Below are 19,633 nucleotides of genomic sequence, written 5' to 3' on the forward strand. Positions count from 1 at the left end.
GTATAATCTTTTTACAGAATGGATTATATGATTTTACAAGGACTTTAACTAAGGTTTATTTTTGGAATACAGAATTTCATAATGCTGACTCCTGAGCTGACAGGGAGAAAGGGAGAGAGGTGAGAGAAGACGGGGGACACAGGAACTTTTTTGTACATACCGTAAATAAATAATAACATTACCTGAAAATAAGTCCTAGTTTGCTTTTTGTAGCAAAAATTATTATAAGACCCGGTCTTATTTTTGAGGAAACACAGTAAGCAGAGTGAGCGCTTTGACTGTCTTTTTCCCTTTACTACTCTTACTCTTGAAGGCCTAGCACCCCTTGGATGTATCCATTGGACCTTCCACAGGTTGCTATTGGATAAATACAGTCCTTATTATTATTTGGTCTTTTTTGTACCGATCAAAAAACTGTCCTGTCACCCAGGGCTGGATCACTTTAGGCTGTAGGCACAAAACTTTTAGCACTCTGAATAACACCCCAGCTAGGACTTTTTTCTAGTGTAGCGCTATCTCCGCAGGAGCCACTGGTAGCTTTAGATCCTCTGCTCTCTTGTCTAGCCCTACGCTCTTGCTGACACCACCAGAATACCTTGTGGGGCAACACCTGGCAGATGTACAAGAATTATAAACACCATCCTTTAAAAAGATAATCGGACTGTATTGGCAGGTTAAAGATACAAAATATAACGAAACAGATTAGTACATAAAAATCAGTACACATAAATGTACCCTCTAGTGTGCTAGAAGTATAGTGTTATTTTTTTTTGTGAGAGTATGTAAATTTCCAGGCTTGGCTGGCAGCCAAGTCTGGGTGTGTTTTGATCTGGGTTGGGAGTGACTCAGAGCAGAGCTGGGTGACTCACAGGCAGTGTCACAAAGACCTCCCACTTCTTTCCAAAATGTTCTAGTGTTTTCTGGAAAGGAGGGTAGAGCTGCTTGGTGTGTTCTGAGGTGCCCTGACCAATCCCCATTTTAGGGGCAGGTATTTAAGGGGCAGGCCTCTTCAAATACCCAGGGTCAGCCCAGCTGGGGAGGAGTTGTTTGGGTGGAAGCTGGAGATAGAGTGCTAGGCTGTTGTGGCATTCGAGGGAGCTCCCCAGTCTGGAGGGGTGTGACCTTGGGCCTGGGGCTCAGGTGCGGACAGGACCCTTCTCATGACACATGAAGGTGGCCTGGAGAAGGTGGCACAGGAGCAAGAGGACAGCGGGAGAGCACTGCCAGGCAAAGTCTCCAGGAGAGAAACAACAGGTCACAGCCAAGAGGATTGGTGAGTGACACAGTTAGGAAAAGACTGGGGAGGCACGCCTGAGAGGACTGCGAGATGGCAGTCTGGGATGGGTACAGAGCCAGTGGAGTGGACTGTGGTGGCACAGGCAGTGGAGAGAGGCAGCTGTAGCCAGGAGGGCTGGCAGGGCCTGAAGAGGCGGTACTCGAGGCAGTAGCCATGAGGATAGATGGCACTGGGACTGGCATTCACTTTAGACCTGGCTGAGCCAGTGTCAGGCCTGCAAATCGGTGCTAGCTGGTCCGGGAAGTAAAAGCAAGTGATGTGCTGGAGGTGTTAAGGAGAGATAGTCTGCAAGCAAGCGATCTGCTGGAGAGAAGAGAGGAGGTGTATATGCTGGAGCTGTATATAGTCTCAAGTCCCTGAATTGTTTCCTGGGCATCTCATGATATCCCATCCCCATCCAAGTTTATTCCCCTCAATAAAAATACAAAGTTTAAGGACTGGTTTTCTACCTGAGGGTGAATAAGAACTTTGTGCCTGGCTGGGCAGTGTGACAGACGGAACCATAATACTCAGCAGCCCCTACGGGGTACTGCTACATTTGATAAACACAACAGCAAAGGGTACAATATACCCCAGTAAGGTACATCTAGGGTCAAACCCCAGCGTACACTGTAATATAAGGAGTGTAAATGGTAGCCCCACACATGAGAAGTACCGCAAGTGTCCTAAAAGGATTACAAAGTGTTGGTTCAGGCTAAGTCACTTGAGAGCTCTAAAACAAAGGGGCTAGGCATAAGCCTTAAAATTTTAACTCTGTAATACAAAACCAGTTCTTCCCCTAATGAATAGAGCATCTAGGCAAGTCTTTTGTAAAGAGTATCTGCAGGCTACGATGGGGCCCTTTAAAACCGTTGGTGGGTATACAAGACAATGAATCAAAGAGTAGCGTTAAACAGCAGTATACATTATACAGATCGGGCTCAGTAGATATGAGACTCCTGTATTTCTGCATATGCGAAGAGTGGAGCAAGCCCACTCATGGGAGCAGCTGGGGTAAGAGTTAACAGGTGGTTATCACTGGAATATGGGTCAAAAACACTGTCAGCAAATTCCTCTCTAGGCAGTCCTCTGGTGGTAGAAAGTGCTCTGTATGGTGGGGGATCCCTTATTCAGCAGCACTGCAGAAGGCAGCCAATGCGATGGCAACTCTCACAGCGATTCTGGATGTAGATGTCCCGGGTCACTGGCATTGTTAAAGTCCCTCTCTGGATCGCTTCCTGGTTCCAGCATCCAGCACAGCAACCTGCTCTCTCCCTGGGCATGGCAAATCTTGGCACAGCCCAGCTCTCTCTCTTCTCTGGTTGGCATGCTTCCCCCAACTGCTCAGCTCCTTCCTGGGCTTTTGCTTTTATCTCACCCCTCCTGCTATCAGATGCTTATGGGCTTTGTAGTTGCAGCCCAGGGATGGCTACGGTTGAAATACTTTTTCTAGACTACATCTCCCAGACTGCTCCCGTGCAACCTGTACAAAACCGGTTGTGGCCAGGCAAGGCATAATTGGCAACACCTTTTTGTGGACAAAGAAAGTTCTACAATTCAGTAACATTGCCCAGTGTTACACGAGCCTTTCCTTTTTTAACCAGGTTTAGAATTTTGTGATATTAGGTAAATATGAGATTCCTGTTTTTACTGAATATGAAAAAATGCAACCAATGACTATGTGACCAATGCAGCCAGAATAATGACTTTCATCTCCTTTTGTTTTGCTTACAGCAGAAATGTACAAGTAAAGGGGGGAACAATGGGACTTTGAATGGGACGTGAGGGAAAGTTCACGCCCCCATCCCTACCAACATGAAAAAAGAGGGGGAGGTTGTGACTTTGAATGAGGTGTGAAATGGTGGAACCAATCAGATTCACAAAGGTACAAACATGAATATGTTTATTGGTGAACCAATGATCAGCGATAGCAACAAACAATATGGCCTAAACAATATATAACAATACAAAGCAAATAAATATATGCAAAAACCTGGCATAAACAGATGAGGTAGTACAACATAATCCCTCATGGCAGACAAGTCATATGGAGGAATCTCATAAAAACCAATAAAAGATTGTCATGAAGTGTTGGATGCATCAAGGTGGGCTTGACGCGTTTCGTGGACTCATATCCACTCATCAGGAGCCAGGAAGTATCCAAGTTCTATAAAAAAGTATATAAGATCCATTTGATCTGGTGTATTCACCCATATGGGGAGAGTAGAGGGATAGGTTTATGAAAAAATTGGCGATGCCAGGAAATACTCACATACAGCCGGTAATGTGATCAAATAATGCCTACATGCTGAGGGTCTGCAAGAATAAGCCTGTTCCGGGAGCTGAGAAGGGAAACCAATGGGAAAGTCCAGGACCACACACGCCATCCCCCTTACGTGGACAGGGCTTCTGTGATAAAATGAGTGGGGTAAATAGTGTGTATCCATGACAACATTGGTCAAAAAACAGGGACTGAAAATGAAAATAAGTATCAAAGAGTAGCCCATGCCCAAAGTGAGAAACACAAAAAAAATTATAATATGAAAAAAAAAAATGTATATCATGTGAAAAATAGTTGGTTTACCTAAAGGGTCCAAGATTGATGGTGTACCACACTGACTGAAAAGCAGAGGTCTGTGGGTGATGTGTTAGCATGTGTGTGGAATCCGAGTGGTTGGGGAGTGCGGTGTGAGCCCAGAATTCCCGACCGGTATCCCCTCAGCATCACGCTCCCCAGACACTGAGAGGGGGAAAGACAACACGGCCGTACCCCAGAGTGACTCCCCGTGTGTCGGCGAAGCTGGCATATCAGCCACACGTGCGGGAAGACACCCGAAAGGACGTCACACGCACAGGGCTGAAAGACATGGCGCAGACTAGCGGTGCGTGCGCCCGCCCAATCACCCACGTCACCAGCATGAAAAGGAGGGGAGGGGGAGGGCACCCAGCGCCCATCGCACTTCCTGAACAGACAGGTAAGAACGCCAGCTCAACGGCCGAGGAGCACACAGACACAAACCGGCCGCACAGAGCAGCTAAAATATTAAAAATTACAAATGTGTATGCACATTAGATATTGTAGGTGAAAGGCTAGATTACTCTCTGACCCTGTAGAGGACAGTCATAAGAAAATGATGGGCACCAGTCACATAACACACCTCCATCCCTGATCTATGAACAAGTAAAGGGGGGAACAAAAAATGCAACCAATGACTATGTGACCAATGCAGCCAGAATAATTACTTTTATCTCCTTTTGTTTTGCTTACAGCAGAAATGTAAAGCATTACAGTCAGGTCCATAAATATTAGGACATAGACACAATTCTAATCTTTTTGGCTCTATACCCCACCACAATGGATTTGAAATGAAACTAACAAGATGTGCTTTAACTACAGATTTCCGGTTTAATTTGAGGGTATTTAAATCCAAATCAGGTGAACAGTGTAGGAATTACACATGTTTTATTCCTTTTCCATCATTGCGTCATTTCTTCTCATATATACCACCAATCTCTCCCTATAATTATATACCTATTTAATTATATACAATTTTCTGCATTTTTGTATTCCCTTCCCATATATGTTTACGTGTATATATATATATATATATATATATATATATATATATATATATATATATATTTTGTTCCCATCCACTATGATCAATACAACATTCCTCTTCATATAGACCGCCTTCTCCTTACCCCACGATCCTTATACACACATATATGCTCTTACCACAACATACTCATTTGCATATCTCCTTTCCCCCCCCTCCTCACTCCCCGCCCACTCCCCGTCTCCCTTCACTCCCCTTCCACATTGTCTACACCCCATCTCCATGGTTACCTACACGCCCAATCATTATCCTCTCAATTACCTCTCCACCCCTCCCATTGCCTATGGTATAAATTCCCACACTGAATATGGCCACCAGCATAGCCTGATGAAGGAGCACGCATGCTCCAAACGCGAAGCACCGCCCGCCTCACCCCGCTCCCGGAAGTGAAGACGCAGGTCAGCACAGCGCTCCACGGAGGATCCATGACCGACATCCTGGCCGCCCGGAGGCTCTGAGGACCCTCGGCACCACCAGAACAGCTACCAGGACCCAGGTCACAGGACTCACATCCCAGGGACCCCCCCACTGGCCCGTGACACCCACATCCCCCGAAAGCACGCGGATGAAACTACTTTACATGCTGGTTTTTAGCAACTCAAATGTGAGTGTTTTTATCTATTGTAATAAATATTTTTAACATACATGCTGCACTTAGAGGGCGCCGTCCTTCTTTCTTTTTTAGTGTAGGAATTACAACAGTTTGTATATGGATATGTGCCTCCCACTTTTTAAGGGACCAAAAGTAATGGGACAGATTAACAATCATCCATCAAACTTTCACTTTTTAATACTTGGTTGCAAATCCTTTGCAGTCAATTACAGCCTGAAGTCTGGAACGCATAGACATCACCAGACGCTGGGTTTCATCCCTTGTGATGCTCTGCCAGGCCTCTACTGCAACTGTCTTCAGTTCCTGCTTGTTCTTGGGGCATTTTCCCTTCAGTCTTGTCTTCAGCAAGTGAAATGCATGCTCAATCAGATTCAGGTCAGGTGATTGACTTGGCCATTGCATAACATTCCACTTCATTCCCTTAAAAAACTCTTTGGTTGCTTTCGCATGGTCACTGTCCATCTGCACTGTGAAGCGCCGTCCAAGGAGTTCTGAAGCATTTTGCTGAATATGAGCTGATAATTTTGCCCGAAACACTTCAGAATTCATCCTGCTGCTTTTGTCAGCAGTCACATCATCAATAAATACAAGAGAACCAGTTCCATTGGCAGCCATACATGCCCATGTCATGACACTACCACCAACTTGCTTCACTAATGAGGTGGTATGCTTTGGATCATGAGCAGTTCCTTTCCTTCTCCATACTCTTCTCTTCCCATCACTTTGGTACAAGTTGATCTTGGTCTTATCTGTCCATAGGATGTTGTTCCAGAACTGTGAAGGCTTTTTTAGATGTTGTTTGGCAAACTCTAATCCGGCCTTCCTGTTTTTGAGGCTCACCAATGGTTTACATCTTGTGGTGAACCCTCTGTATTCACTCTGGTGAAGTCTGCTCTTGATTGTTGACTTTGACACACATACACCTACCTCCTGCAGAGTGCTCTTGATCTGGCCAAATGTTGTGAAGGGTGTTTTCTTCACCAGGGAAAGAATTCTTTGGTCATCCACCACAGTTGTTTTCTGTGGTCTTCCGGGTCTTTTGGTGTTGCTGAACTCACCGGTGCGTTCTTTCTTTTTAAGGATGTTCCAAACAGTTGATTTGGCTACACCTAATGTTTTTGCTATCTCTCTGATGGGTTTGTTTTGTTTTTTCAGCCTAATGATGGCTTGGTTCACTGATAGTGACAGCTCTTTGGATCTAATATTGAGAGTTGACAGCAACAGATTCCAAATGCAAGTAGCACACTTGAAATGAACTCTGGACCTTTTATCTGCTCCTTGTAAATGGGATAATGAGAGAATAACACACACCTGGCCATGGAACAGCCGAGCAGCCAATTGTGCCATTACTTTTGGTCCCTTAAGTGTGACGCACATATACAAACTGTTATAATTCCTACACCTTTCACCTGATTTGGGTGTAAATACCCTCAAATTAAAGCTGACAGTCTGCAGTTAAAGCACATCTTGTTTGTTTAATTTCAAATCCATTGTGGTGGTGTATAGAGTCAAAAAGATTAGAATTGTGTCGATGTCACAATATTTATGGACCTGACTGTACATATTTTCTCTAGGGTTGCTTTTATGTTCTTGTCGATGCAGGCATACTTCCTTTACAGAAGTATTCAGGAAATGCCCTTTGTATACAGGTTCTTAGATAAACGTTGTACGCAGATTGCCCTTGACAGTCTGAATTGAATAATGCGTTTGGATTGTTAAAATAAGACCCATGGGCAGGTATGTAATAACTAACTCACATTCTGTATGAATTAATATAATACATGTTTTTAAATAAAATACAGTTCAGGTATAACCTGTTTCCCTGGTACTGACTGAAAAAAAATCCAATGACTCTTTGTTATATTTATCATTTGAATGTACTGCTAGACATAAAGTGTAGAGTGAAGCTATACAGAGAAGTATCGGTTTGTAGAGGAAATAAAGGGTGGAGAGAAAATGGACCTAGTGAACTGACCCCTTCCTGTTAGTGTTTGTAGGAAGTCTTGCAAAAAAAGTATCAGTGTTCTCCTTTTTAACTTGGCAAGTCACTTCTTAGTCTTATTTGTCAGGACACAACATTGCAGGAAGGTTGGGTAAGTGTGGAATACAATGCTACAGGGTTTATGCTGAAGTTTTAAATTCTATTATTTTATATAGTTAGGATTGGAGACAAACTGGTAGTAAACTAAAACTGAAAATCCCGCAGAGCTTTAAGATAATTAGTACTTCTTGGATGTACAAATATGAAATTATATATGTATATAAATAATACTATTAGAATTTATAGTTATACAGATCTCTAATGCCAATGTACACATAATCCTTAAGAGGTGTCTTATTTTATTTAATAAATGTAATTTGTGTATATGTATAACATATGAATTTTTTTTTTATATATTTTTGTTCTGTTAAAATTGTGTTATTCTATGTTATCTTGCTCATTTTCACTAATGTTTAGGATAACATGTTAACTGACTTGGTTTATTAATGTTTGAACTTATATTAACATAAATCTTGATTACCAACTCTTGGATGGATAACTAAATGTAAAATAAGGGCTAAAATACTTTGCTTAATTGAAAACATAGTTCTACGAGTCTCGTCAGTGCTACTCAGCAGATATCACAGACCTAATGCTTATTTTTTTAAATTATTGGCATGCTTTAAAGGGTCACTCTAAAGTGGATATTTGCGTTTTTTGGTTGATACTGAAGTAATAAAATACATGATAGTTTTTTAATTCATATTTTAAAAACTCAGCTGGTGTGATCTTTTCACTTAAGTTTCTGGTTTTGCACATCTGCTGTGGCCAATATGAGGGGTTCTCCCCCTTTTGGATTTTTTTTTTCAAAATCTTTTTATTTACTTATAAAACATATAACGTATACAACAACAGCTACTCAATGGTAGCCTGTCACAGCAGGGGGTCAACTCAAGAAGGGGTCAATTGCAAGGTATCACCAATTCTTGCATAGATGCCATGACACAACATAACCATATAGCGAAGTTGGCTCATTCTCAAGAGGAGGAACTCCAATAGCTTGACCTGTAAATGAAGAGGGACATCAGGAGGGGACCAGAAATAACCCCATCAAGGGGTGAATGTACTCTTATCTAATACCTCTTATCTAATAACTCTTATCCATTCAAGCAGATGTTGTGGTGGACGGTTCAGCTAGCCATTTAGCCCTCTGTCGTATTTCCTAGGGCAGCCTCTATTGTATGCAGCCTATAAGGGGTGATGTATGCCCTATGGACAATTTTGTATTGTATGAGGCAGTCTCATAGTGAGACAAGAATTTTAAACGGAAAGTCCCACATGTCCTACCAATCTTCAGAGTCCATCCCTGAAATATCATGCGTCCAATGTTGACGAAGCGCTGACAGTTCAGGGGAGGAGACCCTGGGGAGATGTGCATAGAGGACAGAGGTAGGTTTCTCTGTGCATACATAGCACACGACCCTTTCCAGATGAGGTTTTACCACTTATGTTTCGTTGGGATGTAGTTAAATTTTAAAAGCATGGGATAACTGCATATACCACAATATAGGTATGAAGACAGAACATTAATATGAGACATTAGATGCTCAATCGAGTATATGGAATTATCAGAGGTAATATCGGAAATTTAATTTTGTGCTTGGCCCATATTTTGGGTTCAGGCAGTGCATAAAAATGAGGCAGGTGGGGTTGTTCCACAGGGGAGCGTGCGGAGAAGCAGCAGATCATGGGTATTTTTCAAGACCCAGCCCTGTGTTCCAGGCCCAAAGGGTCGTGAGCATGGAGTGAGTTAAATCACGTGGAGCTTTGGGTCCCCGGAGGGGTAAATAAGACAGTGCCTCCATGGAGCGGGCCACTGCCGCCTCCAGGACCACTGCGGGGTTTGACGCATCCGGTACCAGCCACCAAACCACTGTGATCAGCTGCGCTGCAATAAAATATTTATGACAATCTGGAAATGCCAATCCCCCTCCGATTCAGGATGCATAAGGGTGGTTAATTTGAATCGAGGCGGGCTCTGGCCCCAAAGGAATGAAGAGAAGTGTTTGTTTAGTTGTGTAAAAAAGGAATGAGGAATCCGTTGTGGGGAATTATGAAACAAATAATTAAATTTGGGGAGTATCTTCATTTTAATGAGATTTCTATGGCCTAAAAGGGATAAAGGGAGGTTTTCCCATGCTTTCAACTTAGCCTTAACACTGTGAACAACCGGATTTAAATTTAATGGGATAAAACGTGCAGTGTCTCTCGAGACTCGTATCCCCAAGTATGTAAATTCATTAACCCACTGGAGCTGTTGATCCAGCAGGGTCAAACGTTTGGCGTCCGAATCAACAGCAAGCCATTGGGACTTGAACCAGTTCACCCTTAGTCCTGTTACTCTTGAGAATTCAATCAGAACTTCTAACGCCTCTTGTAAGGAGGAGTCCGAATCGCTCAAAAAGAGCAAGAGGTCGTCTGCATACAGGGCTACCCTCTCCTCCAGCCAAGACAATTTTAGTCCTTTAATATGTGGCGAGATGTATAGTACCTCTGCCACTGGTTCCATGGCTATGGCAAAGAGTACCGGGAAGAGAGGGCAGTCCTGCCTAGTACCCCTAGATAATTAAAAAGAGGAAGACACACAACCTCCCAATCGAATGGCAGCCTGTGCTGACCGATATAGAGTTTGCAGCCACTGGATAAATACCAGAGGGAATCCCATCCTCCGAAGGATCTCACAGCAAAGGTCATTCAAACAAATCAAATGCCTTCTCGATATCAAGAGAGGCGACCACTCTAATGCCCAGGTTCTCATGATGTGCATGTAAATTGGTAAAGAGCCTGCGAAGATTAATGTCTGTGGACTTATGGGCCATAAACTCAGTTTGCTCTGGGTCTATAATTACGGGTGGAAGGGGGTTAAGTCTAACAGTGATAAGTTTAGACAGAATCTTGAAATCGATGTTGAGGAGTGCTATAGGCCTTATAGGCCTATAAGAGTGCTATAGGCCTATAAGAGGCACACAGTTTGGGATCTTTGTTGGGTTTCGGGATAAGAATAATATGTGCATCCGCCATGGTGGGTGGCAGGGCGCCATCAAGCAATAAGTATACAGGGAGGCCAGAAGAGGAGCCAAGATATCAGCATGCATCCTGTAAAATCTCAACTGGCAGTCCGTCGGAAGCCGGGGCCTTGCCTGTGGCTATGGAGTTAATTATTGTATAAACCTCATCAGCAGTGATAGGATTGACTAGGTGGGATCTCTCCGAGTCTGAGAGCCACCCGAGGGCCAGCAGGTCTAAGAGAGATGCCAATGCGTCTGGGTCCATGTCGGGTGCCAACGTGGTGGTGTATAGCTTTTGGTAGAAACACTGAAATTCTTTCACTATATCCTCTGGGTTCACCTGTGGGAGATGTAAGTTTGGGGATCAAGGTGAGAGGGGTATGATGATGGGACATCATTTCCAACAATCTGCCATTCCTATCCCCCTGTTCAAAGAAACGCTGCTTGGTATGGTAAAGGTCCAGTCGTGTGACCTCTGTTAGATGTAGATGGAGGTCCCGCTTAGAGGCTTGCAGCATTTCAAAATTAGAGACAGATGGGTCAGACCCATAGCAGTCGGACGACAACTCAATCTTCTTTTCCAATAGTACTGTATTATCTTTTTTATGTAGTTCCAACAACACATATCTACCATGGGGGTCAGTATGAATTGCTTCAACAAGAGAGCTTTATGAATCAAAATTAAGACCCCCCTGACATATGTAGAGTATGATGCATGGAAAGCTTTCTGGACCCAGGTTTTTTCAGAGCTAACAGCTTACTGCCCATCAGATGTGTCTCCTGCAGAATTAAGTCTTGAGGGTTATACTTTTTAACATACTGGAATAAGAGTGCCTTTTGGATTTTTAATGAATTTCACATTGTGTAAAATCAATACGAGGAGGTGGAAGATAAACATTTTATTACATAGTTCAACCATTAAAAGGGAGCAAAAAAAAAATTTTTTTTTAAATCATACAATCGTATATACACAATCCTTTACCCACAGTTGATCCAGAGGAAAGCAAAAACCCCAGCAAAGCATGATCCAATTTGCTCCAGGGGGGGAAAAATTCCTTTCTGATCCCCCAAGAGACAATTGGCTATTCCCTGGACCAACTTTACCTATAAATGTTAATATCCCGTTATAGTATATACTGTATATTTAGGAAATAATCCAGGCCTTTTTAAAAGCATTTTGTTCTGAAAACACACTTCCAAACTTGCTTAAACCTGGAAAAAGTTCTCTTGTTCAGCTCACTTGATTCCCCCATAAATGCTAAGCAGCATGGGTAGACAAGTCTGCAGTGCCAGCTATTGTATTGACAGTTGGAACCTGCATTTGTGAGGATACAGAAACTGTGTCTGCATCTGATTGGATGCGGATGCATTCAGCTAACATTTTTCCACCCAGCAACTTTGGTTGAATTGGCCAAAATTTGGTGTATGGCCAGCTTAAGAGACATTTGTTCCTATTATTCTTTCTAAACATGTTCCTCAGACAAGGATCAAGGTAGTCAGAGAAACTCTCAGAAATTGGTAATAATCATTTTCAATGTTGGAAATGTTTTTTAAACCCTAAGATTTCCTCTACCTTTCTTTTATTGTCCTTTACTTATTTTTCTCTCTACTTATCTTTCCCATTTCAGCATGGATGAGGCAGTGTTATCCATGCATGCTTTGCTTTAGTTCTCCTGGTGAGTCCTTTCATAAGCAGAGGTATATTTCACAAAAAATAAGCCCATGTGTGGTTAGCTTAACTTTTCAATTATCCCACTGTTTATCTTTGTACTATGGACGGTATTGTACACCTAGACCAGTAAATCATGGCTTGAGCTTCTTCCTTTCTTGCTTAGTGCCACCCATAGTCTTTAAGCGTATTTCGGTTCAAAATTATTTTTTGGTTTTGGATAGAGTGGTGAGGAGTTAGAACTTCTGTCCAGTTTTTATTGATTTTTTTTGTCTTGTTCTGGAGATTCATCCTCTCTAATTATCTTGGTAACCATTAACATTGAAATAGAAGAAAAATCCAAACTTTGAGCTGCTACCAGAACAGGGATGAAGGAGAAATCTTCCAGTGGGAATATTTGTTACGCTGACAGCTGTCCCCTCACTTTGGAGAGATGTTCCTCAATCTCATGTCTTGATTATACATTATAATGTATATTTCTGTGAAATTAAATTATTGTGCTCTGCATTGTGCAGAGCATTGTCCTCTGCGTTGTGCAGAACATTGTGCTCTTGGACCAGGTGTCAATTATATTAAAAATTGTTTTATTGCTCCAGGAATAAACAAAAACAGCCATCAATACTTTGCTTTAGGTAAATGGCAGAAAACAGTTGATGGCATTGTTTGTATGTCTGCATTTTCTTATCGGCTTTTAAATAAGCCATGTCCAAAAATTAGGGAATTATGTCATACTGAACTTCCCTAAAATGCTTCATTAGTAAAAACAGAAGTATTAGAGCAATATCCTTTATAGCAGTTATTATTAGCTGCCTGTCCAGTTTCAGTAAAAAGAAAAAAAAATATGTATTTATATCCAGTTAAAAAATAAATTGAATTTAATATCAATAACTCCTTGCCATGTAAGACATTGCTTGGTGTGTCGATGTGCATACAATCCTTTTACAGTGCACTGCAACAAAGCACACCATATACTGATATATGCATTGTGGTGCATTGAGGTCCATATATGTTGTTTAGTGTGTGGATATGCATTGGGGGCCCTTTAGAAATAAATGGGTGCCCAACCAAAACATGCATGATGTGTATGAAATGGGCATCAACAAGCATGGCAACACACACACACACACCTAGGTATATATGGCACCTTAGTGATCTGACCAATGCAAGCTGACTGATCACTTTTGGGTATGGTATTCTTTAAATTACATTCTATTAGCTGTCCATAAACAATGAATGTGTGATATTTATCATGGTATTATATAGGCTTTACATCAAACTTCCCTATTCTAGCTAGTGAACTCTAAAATTGTAGATCCACATAGTGGTGGTATTTAGGCAAATTGTAAGATTTTTTTCTAAATATAGCTGCGATTAATACCTTTCTTGGTTTGTTGCGTGGAAAGTACCGCTAATGCGCCTGTGTATTTAAAACAAAAAACTTCATAAAAACAACTTGATCTAAAAAATATATATAGGTGCGACTGGTTTATTGTCATGATTTAAGCTCTTAAAATACTGACAGATGTGTCTAACCTTCAGGCAAAAATGTAATTTTGTCTCTATTTTATTCAGGGATTCTTTGGAAGTGTATATGCTTTCCCTACTGGATTTCCCCTTTTAGAGAATGAAACTGGATCTACCACAAAGCAACAAGTCGGCACAACATTACTGTTCGATACAAGTGACGTCTGAAAATGGAGCCCTCTGTATCATCAATCCTCTGTTTTTGCATGAGCATGGAGACAACTGGCTTACACATAACTCACAAACCCAAGAAAAGGAGAAAAGAAAGAGTGTACTGTGGAGGATTGAGCAAGAGCATAGAGATATTAGAATTGGACCTGCTCTGGAAGGTGAGTGAAACCCATGTCTGAAAAGTATTTTAATTTGTAATAAAGTGTATCTAAAGCAAAAACCTTTTTTAGGGTTGGATATGGTACAGAAGGGTTAAAGGGTTAAAACCTTGTGTTGAGTCTTTGAGACGTGAAGTGAAGATAATTCCCAAAGGAACAGATTTAAAACAAAATGCCTGACAGGGTTTTGTAGCCAGTAGTAGAAGTATCATGAGTGCCTGTGGATAGACACTACAAGGCCTAGGACCAGCCATACAAGCTAAATATCTGTGATAGGTTTTTAATATAATCATCATCATTGAATATAATACAACATGATCAATGTTATTGTATTATTCAGTCATGATCGATTTATAACTCTATTTATACAACACATTACAAGAAACATTGTGATATAGCCCTAATCTTGAAAATGAAATATTAGCACAATCAGAACTTTGCATAGCTTTAATGTTAAACTGTATCTCCTGTGATGTAAGAATAAGTATTTATTCTCAGTGTTACATTATGTCTGCAGATATACATGGCAATGATGTTTGCAGCCCAGACAAGCCACCAGACATTTGTGAAGAATTATGTATGGAGGATCCTAATGTTTTAATTAATTACAATCAACACTTAAACGATTGCTGCGAGGGTCAAGAAACTGCAGATTCAAAACCCAGTACTCCAGAGCTGCACAGAAAATCTGTAATACGTGTACATACTGAAAAGGTAGTAGAAGGCAGGATAGAATTAAATGAAACACAAACTTTGGGTAATAATTTCAATCACAGGAACACAACACTAAGGTTGTCAAAGGAAAAGAAATGTGCTCCACACAGAGTGTCCTGGATTGAAGAGGAGCATGTTTTAAAAGCCGCTTTGAAGAAAACTAATTCAGACACTTCTCAACGTTCCTCTGACAGTTTCCTTCTCCCTCCTCTGCCAGAGTTGGATTCCGTATCCATAAGTAGTGTTGAAGAAGATGGAGAGGGTAACTCCTTAAGGCCAAAGAGACATCAGTCACATGGACTTGGAGATATAGTCAGACATAGTCTACTAGCAGTTAGCACTGCACTAACTGGGCTTGTTTCCCCAGAGAAACACCTGGGAAATAGAATAAAACAACTGTCAGAAGACACATCATCTTACCTGGGTGAAACCTTTCAAACATTCATGGTCCAACTACAAAAACGGTCTGTTGTGTATCATTCGTCTACAGAGATGCTACAAGCTATACGTCAACTGCTTACCAATTTGATGAACTATCTGCTGGAGAGCAATGAAACTTTGGAAATTCTGGACCGTCAAGAAATTGAAGAATTCAAAATTGGTAGGACATATACACTCTTTACTAGTGTGTTAAAAAATTTATGAAATTAGTTACCTGAAATGAGTTACTTGACATGCCATATAGTAAGACAGCAGAGGGAATACAAAGGTGGACAACTAACTACACCTTTTCCACTTGCTGATCGCATAATGCCGTTATACAATGGCAAAGTGGCCCTCCTGTGCTGGATCGTGTACCTAGTACGTGATCCAGGACTTCTGAGTAGGGGACGCATGCACGTACCGGCTGTGCTGTGATTAGACACATAACAAGCCAATTGGTGGGTGCCGACCAATGGATGTCTGTCAGCACCTGCTTACCGGCGTGGAGGACAACAGAGATCTGCATATGTAAACAATGCAGAGTTCTGTTCTGTCAGTGGGGATGTGGGTGAATAAAAACTGTTACATCCCTTAGTAAAAGCACCTTACAGTAAACACATGAACACAGGTTAGGCACACATATAACCCTTTGATCACCCTAGATGCTAACCCCTTCCCTGCCAGTGTCATTATTACAGTGACAGTGCATAATTTTAGCACTGATCACCGTATTAGTGTCACTGGTGTCCACAAAGCAACAGATTGTCCGCCGCAATATTGCAGTCCCACTATAAGTCGCTGATCACCGCTGTTACTAGGATAAATAAATAAATAAAAATTCCAGTGTATATATACCATAGTTTGTAGGCACTATAACATTTGTCTATACCAATCAATATACACTTAGTGGGATCTCTTTTACTAAAAATATGTAGCAGAATACATATTGGCCCAAATTTATGAAGAAATTAGATTTTTGAAATACTTATTAAATATGATTTATAGCAGAAAGTAAAACATATTGTTTGTTTTTTTCAAAATTTTTGGTCTTTGTTCGCTCATAGTGCAAAAAATAAAAAACCCAGTAGTGATCAATACCACCAAAAGAAAGCGCTATTGGTTGGAAAAATGATATAATTTTTTTTGTGTACAGGGTTGCATGACCGCGCAATTGTCAGTTAAAGTAATGCAGTGCCAACAAGCAAAAATGGCCTGGTCATGAAGGGGGTTAAATCATTATACAACCCTAAAATGGAACAGAATTTTAAAGGCATGCTGGTAGATCCTTGTTCTGTGTGCAGTATATGTCTAACATTTGGAGTCTCATTATGAAATCAGATAATCATCTGCACGATTGTGTTTTTTTTCCCCACAAATGTAAGTATGATTTGCAGAGGATATGTGTTGAGAGCACTAGGGCTCATCGGAAGCTCATACATGTTTACATGTTGTAATATGCAGTGTGTGTGATGATGTAATTTCTTGATGATATCATCATCTACTAGTTACCAAGGTATTTCTTGCATTAAGCTGGAAAAATCAGAAGTACGTGTTTCAGCTACATTACTAAGAAAAGTGAAGGAAATATAAGGGAAGTAAATATGTAATTGCATGGCTATTTTGTAACATAACAATGACTGGGCTTAAATTTCTACTGTATTTGTTTCAGGTGTCATTAGAGATTAAAAAGGGATTTTTTTAATAAAGGGCTGAATCTTCTCCAGGATTCACTGTGCATTGTTTAACAAATCATTCATCTGATTGACCTACAAAAAGACAAGTTCATTTGTTCTAAAATACAATAGCCTTTAAACTGATTTTTGTTCCAATGGAAAGCCTCTTGGATTCTAATCCCTGGATGTGCATAGAGCCTCCACTTATGCCCTTACAGATAGCAAGGCTGACCGTTCCCTCTGTTATGTGATTGTAAACCCTCACCTTGTAAAACAACCCATTCAATTTAAAATAGAAATGAAAGGTAAAACATTTTTGTATAGATAAAACTTTATCAATACATTTTTTCCATGTTTTTATAAGTGATCACGTACCCTCTGTTTCGAGCTGCATAAAAGCCAGGGGAGGAGAAACAGCAGCACACTGAGTTTCCTAGTGAAAGGCTGTGCAGGGGGGGGGGGGGGGCATGTCAGGACAAGTCTGATCATTGGAGGAGAGCACACTGAGTTCCCAGCATAGCTATAGAACTGACCACAATGTATTCTCCTGTACAAAGAGTACAGACAGGATACTTTTTTTTTATACAAGTATATGGTACAGCAGGCACATATCAGAAATATATAATGTTGGGTTTACATATTCCTTAAGCCACCTCTGTCAGTCAACTGTCAGAAATGTAGTTGGCAATGGAGGCTTTGGCATTTCACAGTTGGATAACAAGGGGAAAAGCCTAATGCCAGGTGAGGACAGGGCCTAATCTATCTGGAGAGAAGCAAGGACACCATTTACAACCTGGGGCTAGGCTCCATAAGACTAAACAGGATTGATTTCAATACTAAGATAGGAACTTCAGCCTTTGTTACCTTAGACCAGTGGTTCTCAACACCTGTCCTCAGGTCCCACTAACAGGCCAGTTTTGCAAGATAACTGAAATACATCACAGGTGATATCATTTGCTGCTCAGTGATTGCAGTATTCTAGTCTGCATCTCCCCAAGGTAATACTTAAAATCTGGCCTGTTAGTGGGTCCTGAGGACAGGAGTTGAGAACCACTGCCTTAGACACTTTTTTGAACCTTACAGGTTAACTTTAAATTATGGTTTCAATAACATCTGCTATATCCATTAATCAGAAACTGTTACAAGATTTCTTTGGACGAGAAGGCCTGGCTCACAGTCTCCGCCCTTATTCATCCCAAAGGTGTTCTGTCAGCTTGAGGCAGGCCAGTCAAGTTCTTCCTCCCCAGACTCACTCATCCATGTCTTTATGGACCTTGCTTTGTGCACTGGTGTGCAGTCATGTTGGAAAAGGTAGGAGCCATCCCCAAACTGTTCCCACAAAGCTGGGAGCATGAAATTGTCCAAAATGTCTTGGTATGCTGACGCCTTAAGAGTTCCCTTCGCTAAAACTAAGGGGGCAAGCCCAATCCCTGAAAAACAACCCCACACCATAATCCCCCCTCCACCAAATGATTTGGACCAGTGCACAGAGCAAGTTCCATAAAGACATGGATGAGCAATTTTTGGGTGGAGGAACTTGACTGGCCTGCACAGAGTCCTGACCTCAACCAGATAGAACACCTTTGGGATGAATTAGAGCAAAAACTGCGAGCTAGGCCTTCTTGTCCACATCAGTGCCTGACCTAACAAATGGGCTTGTGGAAGAATAGTCAAACATTCCTGGACACACACTTGTAAACCTTGTGGACAGCCTTCCCAGAAGAGTTGAAGCTGTTATAGCTGCAAAGGGTGGGTCAACTCAATATTGAACCCTACATTTATGTGCGTGTAAAGACAGGAGTCCCAAAACTTTTGGTAATATGGTGTATTTGTATTGACTCACTAAATAAAAAATAGATCCCAAAGTTTACACAGCAGTATATAGTAAACCACAGATACAGTATCTCACAAAAGTGAGTACACCCCTCACATTTTTGTAAATATTTTATTATATCTTTTCATGTGACAGCACTAAAGAAATGACACTTTGCTACAATGTAAAGTAATGAGTGTACAACTCGTATAACAGTGTAAATTTGCTGGCCCCTCAAAAGAACTCAACACAGCCATTAATGTCTAAACCGCTGGCAACAAAAGTGAGTACACCCCTAGGTGAAAATGTCCAACTTGGGCCCAAAGTGTCAATATTTTGTGTGGCCACCATTATTTTCCAGCACTGCCTTAACCCTCTTGGGCATGGAGTTCACCAGAGCTTCACAGGTTGCCACTGGAGTCCTCTTCCACTCCTCCATGATGACATGACGGAGCTGGTGGATGTTAGAGACCTTGTGCTCCTCCACCTTCCGTTTGAGGATGCCCCACAGATGCTCAATAGGGTTTAGGTCTGGAGACATGCTTGGCCATTCCATTACCTTTACCCTCAGCTTCTTTAGCAAGGCAGTGGTCGTCTTGGCAGTGTGTATGTGTTGTTATCATGTTGAAATACTGCCCTGTGGGCCAGTCTCCGAAGGGAGGGGATCATGCTCTGCTTCAGTATGTCACAGTAAATGTTGACATTCATGGTTCCTTCAATGAACTGTAGCTCCCCAGTGTCGGCAGCACTCATGCAGCCCCAGACTATGACACTGCTTGACCACCACCATGCTTGACTGTAGGCAAGACACATTGTCTTTGTACACCTCACCTGGTTGCTGCCACACACGCTTGACACCATCTGAACCGAATATGTTTGTCTTGATCTCATGAGACCACAGGACATGGTTCCAGTAATTCATGTCCTTAG

At 41.6% G+C, this 19,633-nt stretch overlaps 1 protein-coding gene across 8 annotated transcripts in view; it reads left to right on the top strand.

The window, feature by feature from the left end:
• The window catches only part of LOC141128384 (ras and Rab interactor 3-like), a 66,146-nt gene that overhangs the window by 37,077 nt on the left and 9,436 nt on the right, over window positions 1–19,633 (top strand). For 3 of the 8 annotated variants that reach the window (XM_073615641.1, XM_073615640.1, XM_073615646.1), the window contains exons 2-3: window positions 13,800–14,080; window positions 14,598–15,395. In XM_073615641.1, coding sequence (XP_073471742.1) covers window positions 13,852–14,080; window positions 14,598–15,395 — 1,027 coding nt within the window. In that variant the 5' untranslated portion in view covers window positions 13,800–13,851. Of the gene's footprint in view, window positions 1–3,010; window positions 3,162–7,120; window positions 7,247–7,456; window positions 7,603–13,799; window positions 14,081–14,597; window positions 15,396–19,633 lie in introns of those variants that run through there. The other 5 variants (XM_073615643.1, XM_073615642.1, XM_073615645.1 and 2 more) reach the window with 4 other exon arrangements.

Source organism: Aquarana catesbeiana, linkage group LG02 (assembly GCF_042186555.1).
Source record: "Aquarana catesbeiana isolate 2022-GZ linkage group LG02, ASM4218655v1, whole genome shotgun sequence".
Lineage (NCBI taxonomy): Eukaryota > Metazoa > Chordata > Amphibia > Anura > Ranidae > Aquarana > Aquarana catesbeiana.